Source organism: Pelodiscus sinensis, chromosome 3 (genome assembly GCF_049634645.1).
Source record: "Pelodiscus sinensis isolate JC-2024 chromosome 3, ASM4963464v1, whole genome shotgun sequence".
Lineage (NCBI taxonomy): Eukaryota > Metazoa > Chordata > Testudines > Trionychidae > Pelodiscus > Pelodiscus sinensis.
Window position 1 is genome coordinate 33,942,486 of NC_134713.1, and position 14,110 is coordinate 33,956,595.

At 41.4% G+C, this 14,110-nt stretch overlaps 1 protein-coding gene across 3 annotated transcripts in view; it reads right to left on the bottom strand.

Moving 5' to 3' along the window:
• SNTG2 (syntrophin gamma 2) overlaps window positions 1-14,110 on the bottom strand; it is a 463,781-nt gene that overhangs the window by 15,869 nt on the left and 433,802 nt on the right. For all 3 annotated transcript variants that reach the window (XM_075923561.1, XM_075923558.1, XM_075923560.1), the window contains exon 16: window positions 10,775-10,885. In XM_075923561.1, coding sequence (XP_075779676.1) covers window positions 10,775-10,885 — 111 coding nt within the window. The remainder of the gene's footprint in view (window positions 1-10,774; window positions 10,886-14,110) is intronic.

Sequence of the window (14,110 nt, forward strand, 5' to 3'; positions counted from 1 at the left end):
ATGAGGAGACCATGTGACACTGCACTGCTAAAAAAAGCAGTGTAGATGGAGAAGATATTGCTTGGATGTGTAGAGAGCCATTCAGGGTACATAATCACAAGGTTCAGGTATGCCTTTGCTCACCTAAACAGTACTTCACAGTGCACAGCGCTATTTATACACTTACGAGGGGAGTGTCCAGCATATGTTTTCTACTAGGAGCATAGGTATAAGGAGTGTGTAATGTATGTATACCCTAAGAAGCAGCATAACTTAGTACAAACAGGAATTACTTTGGAAAGTCTGTGACCGTGTTATGCAGGAGGACAGATAAGATGACTGGAGTAGTCCCTTTTGGCTTAGAATCTATGAATTTATGAGTGGCACTTTTATTTTCATGCCATTCAGTAAGCTTTCATTCTATTTTGTCAACACTTATATTGCACTTGTACATTTATGCATAGATGCTCACACATACTTTGCAGTTATGTAGCATTTTCAACCTGAGGAGCTCATTGTTCTTAACAAACATTAATGAAAATATTTGTGAAGTAAGGAAGCATTTCCATTTCATTTTTACAAATAGAGATATTGAAGTACAAGCATGGTCACTCAACAAGCTTCCTGAACCCAAATCTTCTGCCCTTCCCTAGTAACACATGACTCTATTCACATATAGGATATGGTATGGCAAACACTCACTATTGGATATAGTGCTTACTAATCATGAATAGTTCAACTGATAGTAGTGAGCACTTCGTTGTACAGGGTTAGCACAGTAAAAAAATAATAAAGCTGCTTGGAAAATAGCTTTTTTTTTACACAATTTTGACTTATTAAAAAATTAAAATTTAATATTTAAAATATTTTTTCTGTTTTTCAGCAACTAAAAACTGAAAAAAATATGATGGTGAAAATAGTCAAACACCACAAAAAGTTCATTTTTATCCAAAATACTTGAACGTGCTTTTGGTTTTCAAAAGAAATATCAATTTTTTTGAGGAAAGTAGATATTTTCTGAATCATAAGAAGAAGAAGAGGAAGAATTTTCCTTTGCCAAAAACGTAGACCATCCCTAAAATGTTTACTAGATAAGGTTGCATAGGCAATAAATACTGGACCAATTCACAGTATAGAACTACAAAAGAAACCAAGTTTTATTTGTGTCTTTTATTTTTCAGGTTTATAAGAGCAAAAGAACATAATAATTGCCACACTGAAGGTATGTCTAGACTACATCCCTCTATAGTGCTTATAGCTCTGCTTGCCACAAGACCGGAATCGGGCGACAAATAAAGCCTTTGTCGGTCGATCCTGTAAACCTCATTTTACGAGGCATAAGGGATTGGGAAACAAAGTCTTTCTTTGTCTCCCATTCCTCGCCTTGACAGCCACTTTTTGCTGACAAACTGCTGACTCGGCAAAACGCGGCAGCCATTTTTATTCAAATGAAGCACAGGAGATTTAAATCCCTGCCTCATTTGCAACATCGGTATGTCTGGCGACAGAAGTCTAGACATACCCTGGGTCAGACCAAAGGTACATCTACCTGAGAATTCTGTCTTCCAACAGTGTCCAGTGCCAGGTGCCCCAGAGGGAATGAACAGAACAGGTGATCTATCAGCCTTTCCCATCACCAGCTTCTGGCAAGCAGAGCTATGAGCACTTCAGAATATAGTTTTGCTTCCCTGCCCATTTTTGCTAATAGTCATTGAGAGACCCATCCACCATAAACAATCTATCTCTTTTTTGAACCCTGTTATAGTCTTGGCCTTCACAACATCCTCTGAGAAAGAATTCCACAGGTTGACTATCTTTAGAGCCCTTCATGGATAGAAATATCTACCTGTGGATGCAGATATCCATGGACAGACATCGGTATCTGCTGACTCACAGGTGTCTACTCTCAAGCAATTCTGTGGCCAATGAAGAGGAGCATTATCCCATGGCTCCCAGGAGCCAGTGCCCTTCAGTGGTAGCTCCTCTCAGCCGTGTGGTTGTATTACCTCCAGCCCAGCCCCAACCATGGCATCTCCTGCCTGGAGTTGTACAGTCCTGCTGGTGGCAGGGTTGGTCATGGTATAACTGCATGGGCAGGAGGAGCTGTCGGTACAGGGCACTGGCTCTTAGGAACGATGGTCCCACACTCTTTTTAGATGGCCACAGTTTATCTTGGGAACAGAGCCCTGTGACTCAGCAGATAACATCTATCTGAAGATACCCACATCCATGGGTTGACTTTTGTATCCACGCATGGCTCTAATCATGTGTTCTGTGAAAAAGTACTTTCTTTGATTTGTTTTACACCTGATCCTGTTTCCAGTTACATTATATCCATTGGATTACCCTGGTCTAGATACTTGTTGACTTCATAAGAAAATTCTAGTAGATTGGTGAGGCATCATTTCTATAGAAAACTAGAATGTTTTCTTCTTGCTACCTTTTAAAAATTAAAAAGATGAGCTCTGGCCTAATTTACTGTTTTGCTTATTTGCTTATAATCTGAAATCATGACTACCACAAGAGGGGAAGAACATTTTATAATGTTTAAAACTCTTGTTTTTCTTTGTTTTTGCTAATTTTGCCCATTGTGCCACCTAAATCACTTCATTGGTTTCCTCTTCTGCACACTATCCCATGCAAGCTCCTCCCTTCAAAGCTGTGCAGGACCGTCTTTCCCTCCTTATCTATTGTATTTTGCTGTTGCATGCCTGATATCCGTAGCTGTATTAGTCCAAGGATATCTGAGATGCAAGATGGGTGAGGTAATATTTATATATTGTTGAATGAACTTGCACAGGAAAACGATAAAATGGGAACATGATAAAGGACAAAACAACCCATTATTGTGGGTGAGCACTTTTCTTAATGTTATTGCTCTATATCACACCTATCAGTACTCTTCCTTAAAACAAAAACTTTCAAAAGATGAGCCTAAGAGTGTAAATTCATTACTCTGCTAGACACTAAAAATCATAGACTGAAAAGAGACACTGGGTTTATGTTTTATTATTATAACTGGTAATCCACTAACTCCCAGGATGGATAGAAATGGTGTCCCTAGGCAATCATTGAATCATAGAACCATAGAACTGGAAGATACCTCAGAAGGTCATCAAGTCCAGCCCCCTGCTCTAGGTAGGACCAATCCCAACTAAATCAACCCAGCCAGGGCTCTGTCAAGCCAAGATGTAAATACCTCTAGGGATGGAAACACCACTACTTCCCTAGGTAACCCAATCCAGTGCTTCACTACCCTCCTAGTGAAATAGTTTTTCCTAATATCAAACCTAGACCTCTCCCACCACAACTTGAGACCATTGCTCCTTGTTCTGCCATCTGTCACTACTGAGAACAGCTTCTCTCCATCTTCTTTGGAACCTCCCTTCAGGAAGTTGAAGGCTGCTATCAAATCCCCCCTCACTCTTCACTTCTGCAGACTAAACAGACCCAAGTCCCTCAGCCTCTCCTCATAAGTCATATGCTCCAGCCCCCTAATCATTTTGGATGCCCTCCGCTAGACCCTCTCCAATGCATCCACATCCTTTTTGTAGTGGGGAGCCCAGAACTGGACACAATACTCCAGATATAGCCTCACCAAAGCCGAATAAAGGGGAATAATGACATCTCTGGATCTGCTGGCAATGCTCCTCTTAATGCAGCCTAATATGCCATTAGCCTTCTTGGTTACAAGGGCACACTGTTGACTCATATCCAGCTTCTCATCCACCGTAACCCCCAGGTCCTTTTCTGCAGAACTACTACTTAATTGGTTGGTCCCCAGCTTGTAACTATGCTTGGGATTCTTCCATCCCAAGTGCAGGACTCTGCACTTGTCCTTGTTGAACCTCATCAGATTTCTTGTGGCCCAATCCTCCAATTTGTCTAAGTCACTCTGGATCCTATCTCTGCCCTTAAGCATATCTACCTCTCCCCCTAGCTTAGTGTCATCTGCAAACTTGCTGAGGGTGCAATCCATCCCCTCGTCCAGGTCATTAATAAAGATATTGAACAAAACCAGTCCTAGAACCGAACCTTGGGGACGTAAATGCGTGGTTGTGCAGGTGGTGTTGCAGAGAGGGCTTTGGTTTCTTTGACTACGGGACTCTGTTCCAGGCACAAGGATTGTTAGGAAGAGATGGGATCCACCTAACGAAGAGAGGAAGGAGCATCTTCGCGGGCAGGCTTGCAAACCTAGTGAGGAGGCTTTAAACTAGGTTCATCGGGGGACGGTGACCAAAATCCTGAGGGGAGTGGGAAAGTCGGATACCGGGAAGAAATGCAGAGAGGAAGAAGCAAGGAAGGAGGACCCCTGTTTCGAATGGAGAAGATAGGGCGATCAACTGGTTACCTGAAGTGTTTGTACACTAATGCAAGAAGCTTGGGCAACAAACAGGAAGAACTGGAGGCCCTGGCCCAGTCCAAAAATATGATTTAATTGGGATAACAGAGACTTGGTGGGATGACTCGCATGACTGGAGCGCTGTCATGGAAGGGTATAGACTGTTCAGGAAGAACAGGCAGGGGAGAAAAGGAGGAGGAATTGCACTATATGTAAGAGAGCACTACGATTGCTCTGAACTCCAGTATAAAGAGGGAGAAAAACCTGTTGAGAGTCTATGGGTTAAGTTTAAAGGAGCAAACAATGGCACTGATGTTGTGGTTGGTGTCTGCTACAGGCCACTGAATCAGGTGGATGAGGTAGATGAGGCTTTCTTCAGACAACTGAGCGAAGCTTCCAGATTGCAGGCCCTGGTTCTCGTGGGGGACTTTAATCACCCTGACATCTGTTGGGAAATCAATACGGCAGTACACAGGCAATCCAGGAAGTTTTTGGAGAATGCTGGGGATAACTTCTTGACACAACTGCTGAAGGATCCGACCAGGGGCCATGTGCAGGTTGACCTTCTGCTCACAAACAGGGAGGAACTAATAGGGGAAGTGGAGGTGGGTGACAACCTGGGAAGCAGTGATCATGAGATGGTAGATTTCAGGATCCTGACCGAAGGAAGAAAAGAGAGTAGTAAAATACACATCTTGGACTTCAAAAAAGCAGATTTTGACTCCCTCAGAGATCTGATGGGTAGAATCCCCTGGGATGTTAACATGAAGGGGAAAGGAGTCCAGGACAGCTGGCAGTATTTTAAAGAAGCCTTATTGAAGGCACAGAAAGAAACCATCCTGACGCGTAGCAAGAGAGGCAAACATGGTAGGAGACCGGATTGGCTTATAGGGGAAATCCTTGGTGAACTTAAGCACAAAAAGGAAGCTTACAAAAAGTGGAAATTTGGACAAATGACCAGGGAGGAGTTTAAATGTATAGCTCGAGAATGCCGGGGGGTTATCAGGAAGGCGAAAGCGCAAATGGAATTGCGACTGGCTAAGGATGTGAAGGATGACAAGAAGGGTTTCTACAGGCATGTTAACAAGAAGAAGGTGATCAGAGAGGGTGTGCGGCCCCTTAATGGATGAAGGAGGTAACCTAGTGACAGATGATGTGGGGAAAGCTGAAGTACTCAATGCTTTCTTTGCCTCTGTATTCACGGACAAGGTCGGCTCCTGGACTTCTGTGCTAAGTGACGCAAGATGGGATGAAGATGGACAGCCCGTGATGGGTAAAGAACAGGTTAGGAACTATTTAGAAAAGCTAAACGTACACAAATCCATGGGTCCGGACTTAATGCATCCTAGGGTACTGAGGGAGTTGGCAAATGTCATTGAGGAGCCTTTGGCTATTATCTTTGAAAAGTCATGGAGATCAGGAGAAATCCCAGATGATTGGAAAAAGGCAAATGTAGTGCCCATCTTCAAAAAAGGGAAGAAAGACGACCCAGGGAACTATAGGCTGGTCAGTCTTACCTTGGTTCTTGGAAAAATCATGGAAGGGATCCTTAAGGAATCCATTTTGAGGCACTTGGATGAGAGGAAAGTGATAGGAATAGTCAGCATGGATTCACAAAGGGCAAGTCGTGCCTGACCAATCTGATTAGCTTCTATGATGAGGTAACTGGCTTGGTGGACATGGGAAAGTCAGTGGATGTTATATACCTTGACTTTAGCAAGGCTTTTGATACGGTCTCCCACAATATTCTTGCCAGCAAGTTAAGGGAATGTGGATTGGATAAATGGACGGTATGATGGATAGAAAGATAGATAGATAGAAGGCCGAGCCCAGCGGGTAGTGATCAACGGCTTGATGTCAGGATGGCGGTCGGTTTCTAGCGGAGTGCCTCAGTGTTTGTCAGAGGCTGGGAAATGGATGACAGGAGAGGGATCACTTGATTTCCTGTTCTGTTTCCTTCCTCTGGGGCATCTGACATTGGTCACTGTCAGAAGACAGGATACTGGGCTAGATGGACCTTTTGTCTAACCCAGGTATGACTGTTGTTATGTATTTATGTTCTCTTTTTGTCTTATGACTGCAGAAGTATTAATAGGCCACTCTACCTTAAATGATCCTTTATATTATTTGCTAACTACTTATGCTAAAAAATCTGTTCCACCTCACATTTTCTTTGGGTGCTGAGAGTACCTTTCCTAGAGTAGAAAAACAATTCTGTGTGGCTTGCAAGCTCATCTCTTTCATCAACAACAGTTGGCCCAATGGAAGGTATTACCTCACCCAACTTGTTTCTCTGTATTTTAACTCTGCCACTCACCAATCTCGTCTATACTGCTTGTGACCTTAACCTCAGTGAAGAGCTTTCTCCCATTCCAACTCAGCACAGGCAACTTGATAAACCCTCAGACTTTGGCTGGATCCAACTCCTCAGACTGGAGAACCGTTATTAACAATTCACAATCCTGCTGGAAAGGTATAACAAGTGGGGTTCCGTAGGGGTCTATTTTGGGACTGGTTCTGTTCAATATCTTCATTAATGATTTAAATATTGGCATATGCTTATTAAGTTTGCTTATTAAGTTTGCAGATGATACCAAGCTGGGAAGGAATGCAACTGCTTTGGAGGATAGGGTTATAATTCAAAATGATCTGGACAAATTGGAGAAATGGTCTGAGGTAAACAGGATGAAGTTTAATAAAGATAAATGCAAAGTGCTCTACTTAGGAAGAAGCAATCAGTTTCATAGAATCATAGAATCATAGGACTGGAAGGGACCTCCAGAGGTCATCGAGTCCAGCCCCCCACCCTCAAGGCAGGATCAAGCTCCGTCTACACCCGTGGTCACCAACCAGTAGATCGCAATCTACCGGTAGATCTCAGGGGCTCTAAGAGTAGCTCTTGAGCCCTCTCTGAACTGCACACCTGCACAGTACATTTACATTAGATTTCCTCATGTAATGTAGGCGGGGCTTCAAGGAAGGGGCGGGCAGTAGATCTTCACCTGTTCTGAGACTTAAAAAATGATCTTGGGTGTAAAAAGGTTGGAGACCACTGGTCTACACCATCCCTGACAGATGTCTATCTAACCTGTTCTTAAACATCTCCAGAGAGGGAGATTCCACCACCTCCCTTGGCAATTTATTCCAATATTTGACCACCCTGACAGTTAGGAATTTTTTCCTAATGTCCAATCTAAACCTCCCTTGCTGCACTTTAAGCCCATTACTCCTTGTCCTGTCCTCAGAAACCAAGAGGAACAAATTTTCTCCTTCCTCCTTGTGACACCCTTTTAGATAGTTGAAAACCGCTATCATGTCCCCCCTTAATCTTCTTTTTTCCAAACTAAACAAGCCCAGTTCATGAAGCCTGGCTTCATAGGTCATGTTCTCTAGACCTTTAATCATTCTTGTCGCTCTTCTATGTACCCTTTCCAATTTCTCCACATCTTACTTGAAATGTGGCGCCCAGAACTGGACACAGTACTCCAGCTGAGGCCTAACTAGTGCAGAGTAGAGTGGCAGTATGACTTCACGAGTTTTGCTTACAACACACCTGTTGATACAACCTAGAATCATATTTGCTTTTTTTGCAACAGCATCACACTGTTGACTCATATTCAACTTGTGGTCCACTATGACCCCTAGATCCCTTTCCGCCATGCTCCTTCCTAGACAGTCGCTTCCCATCTTGTATGTATGGAACTGATTGTTCCTTCCTAAGTGGAGCACTTGGCATTTCTCGTTATTAAAATTCATCCTGTTTACCTCTGACCATTTCTCTAACTTGCTAAGGTCATTTTGAATTATGTCCCTATCCTCCAAAGAAGTTGCAACCCCACCCAGTTTGGTGGTATCTGCAAACTTAATAAGTGTACTCTCTATCCCAATATCTACATCATTGATGAAGCTATTGAACAGTACGGGTCCCAAAACAGACCCTTGCGGAACTCCACTTGTTATCCCTTTCCAGCAGGATTTAGCACCGTTAACAACAACTCTCTGACTACGGTTATCCAGCCAATTATGCACCCACCTTATCGTGGCCCTATCTAAGTTATATTTGCCTAGTTTATCAATAAGAATATCATGCGAGACCGTATCAAATGCTTACTAAAGTCTAGGTATATGACATCCACCACTTCTCCCTTATCCACAATCTCATTATCCTATCAAAGAAAGCTATCAGATTAGTTTGGCATGACTCGTTCTTCACAAACCCATGCTGGCTATTTCCTATCACTTTATTACCTTCCAAGTGTTTGCATATGATTTCCTTAATTACCTGCTCCATTATCTTCCCTGGGACAGACGTTAAACTGACCGGTCTGTAGTTTCCTGGGTTGTTCTTATTCCCCTTTTTATAGATGGGCACAATATTTGCCCTTTTCCAGTCTTCTGGAATCTCCCCGGTCTTCCATGATTTTTCAAAGCTCATAGCTAAAGGCTCAGATACCTCCTCTATCAGCTCCTTGAGTATCCTGGGAGGCATTTCATCAGGACCTGGTGACATGCTGACATCTAACTTTTCTAAGTGATTTTTAACTTGTTCTTTGTGTATCCTATCTTCTAAACTTCCCTCTCTCTGCTTGTATTCACTACGTTAGGCACACCTCCAGACTTCTCGGTGAAGACCGAAACAAAGAAGTCATTGAGCATCTCCGCCATTTCCAAGTTTCCTGTTACTGCTTCTCCCTCCTCACTGAGCAGTGGGCCTACCCTGTCCTTGGTCTTCCTCTTGCTTCTAATGTATTTATAAAAGGTCTTCTTGTTTCCCTTTATGCCTGTAGCTAGTTTGATCTCATTTTGTGCCTTTGCCTTTCTAATCTTGCCCCTGCATTCCCGTGTTGCTTGCCTATATTCATCCTTTGTTATTTGTCCTAGTTTCCATTTTTTACAGGACTCCTTTTTTATTTTGAGATCATGCAAGATCTCCTTGTTAAGCCAAGCTGGCCTTTTCATACATACAAAATGGGAAGCATCTGTCTTGGAAGAAGTACAACAGAACCTAGGTGTTATAGTGGACAACAAGCTAAATATGAGTCAACAGTGTGACATTGTTGCGGAAATAGCAAACATGATTCTAGGATGCAACAACAGGTATGTTGTGAGCAAGACATGATGAATCATTCTTCTGCTCTACTCTGTGCTGATTAGGCCTCAGTTGGAGTATTGTGTCCAGTTTTGGGTACCACATTTCAAGAAAGATGTGGAGAAATTGGAGGAGGTCCAGGGAAGAGCAACAAGAATGATTAAAGGACTGGAGAACATGACCCATGAAGGGAGACTGAAAGAATTGGGCTTGTTTAGTTTGGAAAAGAGAAGATTGAGGAGGGACATGATAGCGGTTTTCAGGTATCTAAAAGGGTGTCATAAGGAGGAGGGAGAAAAATTGTTCTTCCTGGCCTATGAGGATAGAACAAGAAGCAATGGGCTTGAACTGCAGCAAGGGAGGTTTAGGTTGGACATTAGGAAAAAGTTCCTAACTGTCAGGGTAGTTAAACACTGGAATAAATTGCCTAGGGAGGTTGTGTAATCTCCATGACTGGAATATTTAAGAGTAGGTTAGATAAATGTCTATCATGGATGGTCTAGACAGGACTGGGTCCCTTCATGAGGGTAGGGGACTGGACTCGATGACCTTTCGAGGTCCTTTCCAGTCCTAGTATTCTATGATTCTATGACCCAGATCCAAATGTCATACCAAGTACTAGGTCTATGAATCAAAGCAGAACCCTGATTGTAAACAACAGTACACTGGGATCTTATTCCCAGATCTGAATTTTTGAAGCTAATGGTATTATTTAAAGTTATTTAGAAAAAAAGGCTTGTGAATCATTTAGCAGTTTTTATGCAATCAAACAGTATTTTATCACTACTTAATACTTGAGCCTACACAATGCTACATGCTCTATCTTACTTTGAAATCAATGGATTTGATGGGTGTTAAAGTGCTCTGACTCTTTCAAGACTGTACCCTTATTTAGGTACTACAAACAGATAATAATAGTAACATTATGGTTTATAAATAAATTAAGCAGAAAAAATACTTTTTTTGCTTAAAGGTCTAATTTTACCACATGGCACTTAGTAAAATATATTAAAATACTTCAAAATAAAAACATTTTTGCAATTTTTTACATCCTTTTTAAAATCAAGATTTTAAAATATTGCATCTTTGGTGGGAAACTATACTTAACAGAAGGTACTTCAAAGAACTTATTCTGAATGAATATACCAAATTTTTTCAGAATACATCTTAAGAACAGAATCACCATGTAGCAGATGTAATAAATCTATAGACATTTCACTTGCATTGCCTCTAGAGAATACAAAAAAGATAATAGGTGATTTATCTGTTGACTGTAAACATGTACAGCATTTAATGGAGACTTTCATTTCTTTGATATACATTCAATTTCTTTTTTTTAAATAGAGAGAGAATATGTCAACTACCTTCATCTCAATTTGTTTGGTGTCTATATTCTGAAAAAGCAGCTTTACTTTTGTTTTTCCATCATCTGAAGATCCCTTGAGTTGAGAGAATTTAAACCTCCAGAGCACATTCTGCAAGAAATAAGTTAATTAGCATTTTAACATTATACTGATATACCCAGAACTTTGTATTACTGAGAAATTTTGATGAAACATCAAGAAGTTAAATCTAAGGTAAAAATAAGTGATGGATTAATAGATTTTGAGCCAAAGGTTGGTTGCATAATAAATATAATTTATTATTTCTACTTCGTACATCAGAGCAAAAAGATACAATTTTTAGCACTTCCTTTATGCAACGTAAAGAATCAGCCAGAAATAGTCTGAAAGCTCAGATGGGCTACCCATAAAAAGGTATACAGAGATTAGGATAAAATCTTGTGCCAATTAAAGTCAATGGAAGTTTTGCCATTGACGTCACTGGGCCAGGATTTAAACTCAGACCTTAAATCTCTCGAGCCTCACTTGGCTCAGTTTTACAATGAGGGTTATGATACTTCCATATCTTACGCCAATATTGCAAAGCTTAATTTTAATGTGTGCAAAGTGGTTTGAAATCTTAGCTGAAATGTGCTACAGAAATGCAAAGCACTATTATGTGTGCTATTCAGTCATTTGCAAGCCAAGAAATAAGAATCCCCAAGGTGTGTGCCAGCCTCAGGTCTCTTAATAGTAATACATGGTGCTGTGCTAAAAGTGAACCACTGGGTTTACTGGGGTATTTTAAAAAAAATCACAGAGGGAGACTCATTGAAATCGTTCTTTGGAAATTAATTATGTTAAAATCACTGTAATTTTCTGCACTTCTCAAAATGTTTTTTGTGCATTAGAGTTAGAAAAGTAAAAAAATGAAACCAAGCAATCAGAGTACAATTTCCTTCTGATGTATCTGTAACATCCAGTCACATTAATGGAAATTCCTATATATGTTAAGGTAAGACTTGATCCCTTAGAGCTGGTGGAGAAAATATGGCTCATTCTGAGCTGAATGCTTTGAAAGGCATTTAAAATGAAATGATGTCAGAAAAGCAGTGTTCTTTTTTTTAAAAAAATCTTGCTTTTGAAAAACTATCTGATTTTGCAAGATGTTTCCCTCATATGGGCTATCAGTATGTTTCCCCTGGAAATAGCAGACTTTTTTACTGTAAATATTTTTCAAAATTTGGAAGATAATACTGATTTGGACCAGGAAACTGCTTTGTGGATGCAGCTCCAATTTGGACAGGAAGAAATGTCAAGTCCTCTTTGGTGGAGTTTAGATTATTTTCACTTACTCTGAAGATTAGGCATGGCCTTAGACCCCATACATTCTGGGCCTCATGTTGCCCTGTGCCCACCCGCCTGGCAACATGCTCACTGCCCTGGCTGGGAGCCACCTGGCTGGGTGGCATAGCCAATCACAGAGATAAAAATGTGTCAGCCTCCTCCCCTGCCTCTGTAAAGGGAAAGAGACAGAGATGGCTATTGGCCTATCCTGAGACTGCTCACAACAGACTCTTGCCCATACCTGGAGCCTGTCCTGTGAATGGGATGCCCTGCCAGGAAGAAGAGATTCCCAGTGTGGGATCATCCCTGCCTAGGGGGATGCTCTGGTCTGAGTGAGTGGAAGAGAAACCCTGCTCCATTCAGAGAATTCCCTTCTCCCCATATCCTGTAACATGACGGGGGCGTGTGTCTCTCATGTAAGGGACAGCAACAGGGGAGCGGAACCTCTGGGTCTCACACATGGGATAAACTTACAACAGTTTACTGAAACATGCAGTTGATGCAATCTTCTTCAACCACATTCAAGCCACAGAAAATCATACAATAACCTCCTAAAGGAAAACATTTACCTTCACTACGAGTCTTTTCCTCTGTTAGTCACCAGGAGTACTGGCCAGAAGTTTTTCATAGACACGAGGTTTGTCAAATAAATGCCTGGACTCTAATACAAGCCGGGGTCTCGAACAGTTTGTACTAGTAGATGCTGGGGGCTTTTATTGGAAGTTTTACAGTAGCATATAATGACATCATAGTGAACAGTAAAAGCATGGCAGATGACATTGAAATAGATGCTAGTTGAAATTTTTCTTAAATCTAGAGGTGTTGTGGAATATATCCAGCGAGCGACTTGTGCTGCCCAGTGAGCGACTTGTGCTGTAACCCCTCAACTGGGTTTGATTTAAATTAGAACATCCACCAGCCAGGCCTTCCTGTCAGCATGCTGCCTTGGGCCCCACAAATTCGTTGGCCAGACCTGCTGAAGATGGATGTTCTGGGGAGAGGTTTATTTTCACTCACCATGAAGCTGGAAGTACTGGGGAGCTTTGAACTGTTCCATGCAAACTGGATGCTTGATACATGTGGTTAATAAATCAAGAAGAGGAGTGTTATTTGTTATTTAGATTATTATTGCTTACAAGACAGCAAGGTCTCTGCTTCCCTTGAATGAATTAAAGAAATAATTGCTTGACTTTGTTATTCATTATGACATGAGTCCTCATATTCCATCATATTCTGATGATGAAATACTACATTATTTTAGTGCCAAAATGCTCCAATCAGTCCTGAAGCTGCAGCATGCCTGGTGCTGTACAAACATAGAAAGAGACATAACTCTGAAAGGCTCATAATATAAAAACAAAACTGACAAAGGGTAGGGGATAAGAATACAGCACACAGGCAAATCAACCCAATGAAGAATTGGCACAGCTTTGTTAGTTACATTACTTTATTTTTTTTAACTAGAGGAAGAGATATAGGAAAGGAGGAATGGGAAAAAGATACTGCCATGTTTTTTGGCTTCAGGGTAGTATGAGATTTGCACTGGTCAATCTATATCTTGAGCTCCTCCCAGAGATGGACCAAGTTTAGCTATCCAGTTAGTCATTAACTATCCAGTTGGTCAAAGGCCAACTGAAAAACAAAGTATACCTCACTTATCTATATTGTGGGAGGATCTGGTGGCTTGCACATGGCTTGTATGGTCTCCACTTCTTTACATGGGCCTGGAAGGGTACTACATAAGGACTCAATCAGAAAAGTGTTGAGAAAAGACAGGAAAATCCTAATTCTCTCCTCTACCTGCCAGCTCAGCTGATCAAGCACTATATAGAGCCTCAGATTTCCTAACAACTTAGCTAGAGAATCAAATACTGTAAAGCATATATTAGGGGAGGTTCTTAAGCCATTGTACAAAGTAGCTGGACAACTGGAATATGTTTTGAAACTCTCATGCTACAATTTAATTGCTGCTATCCAGGGCTGCCTCAGCAAAATCAGTAATGGTGGGCAAAGAAATGCTGCTTCTTGCCT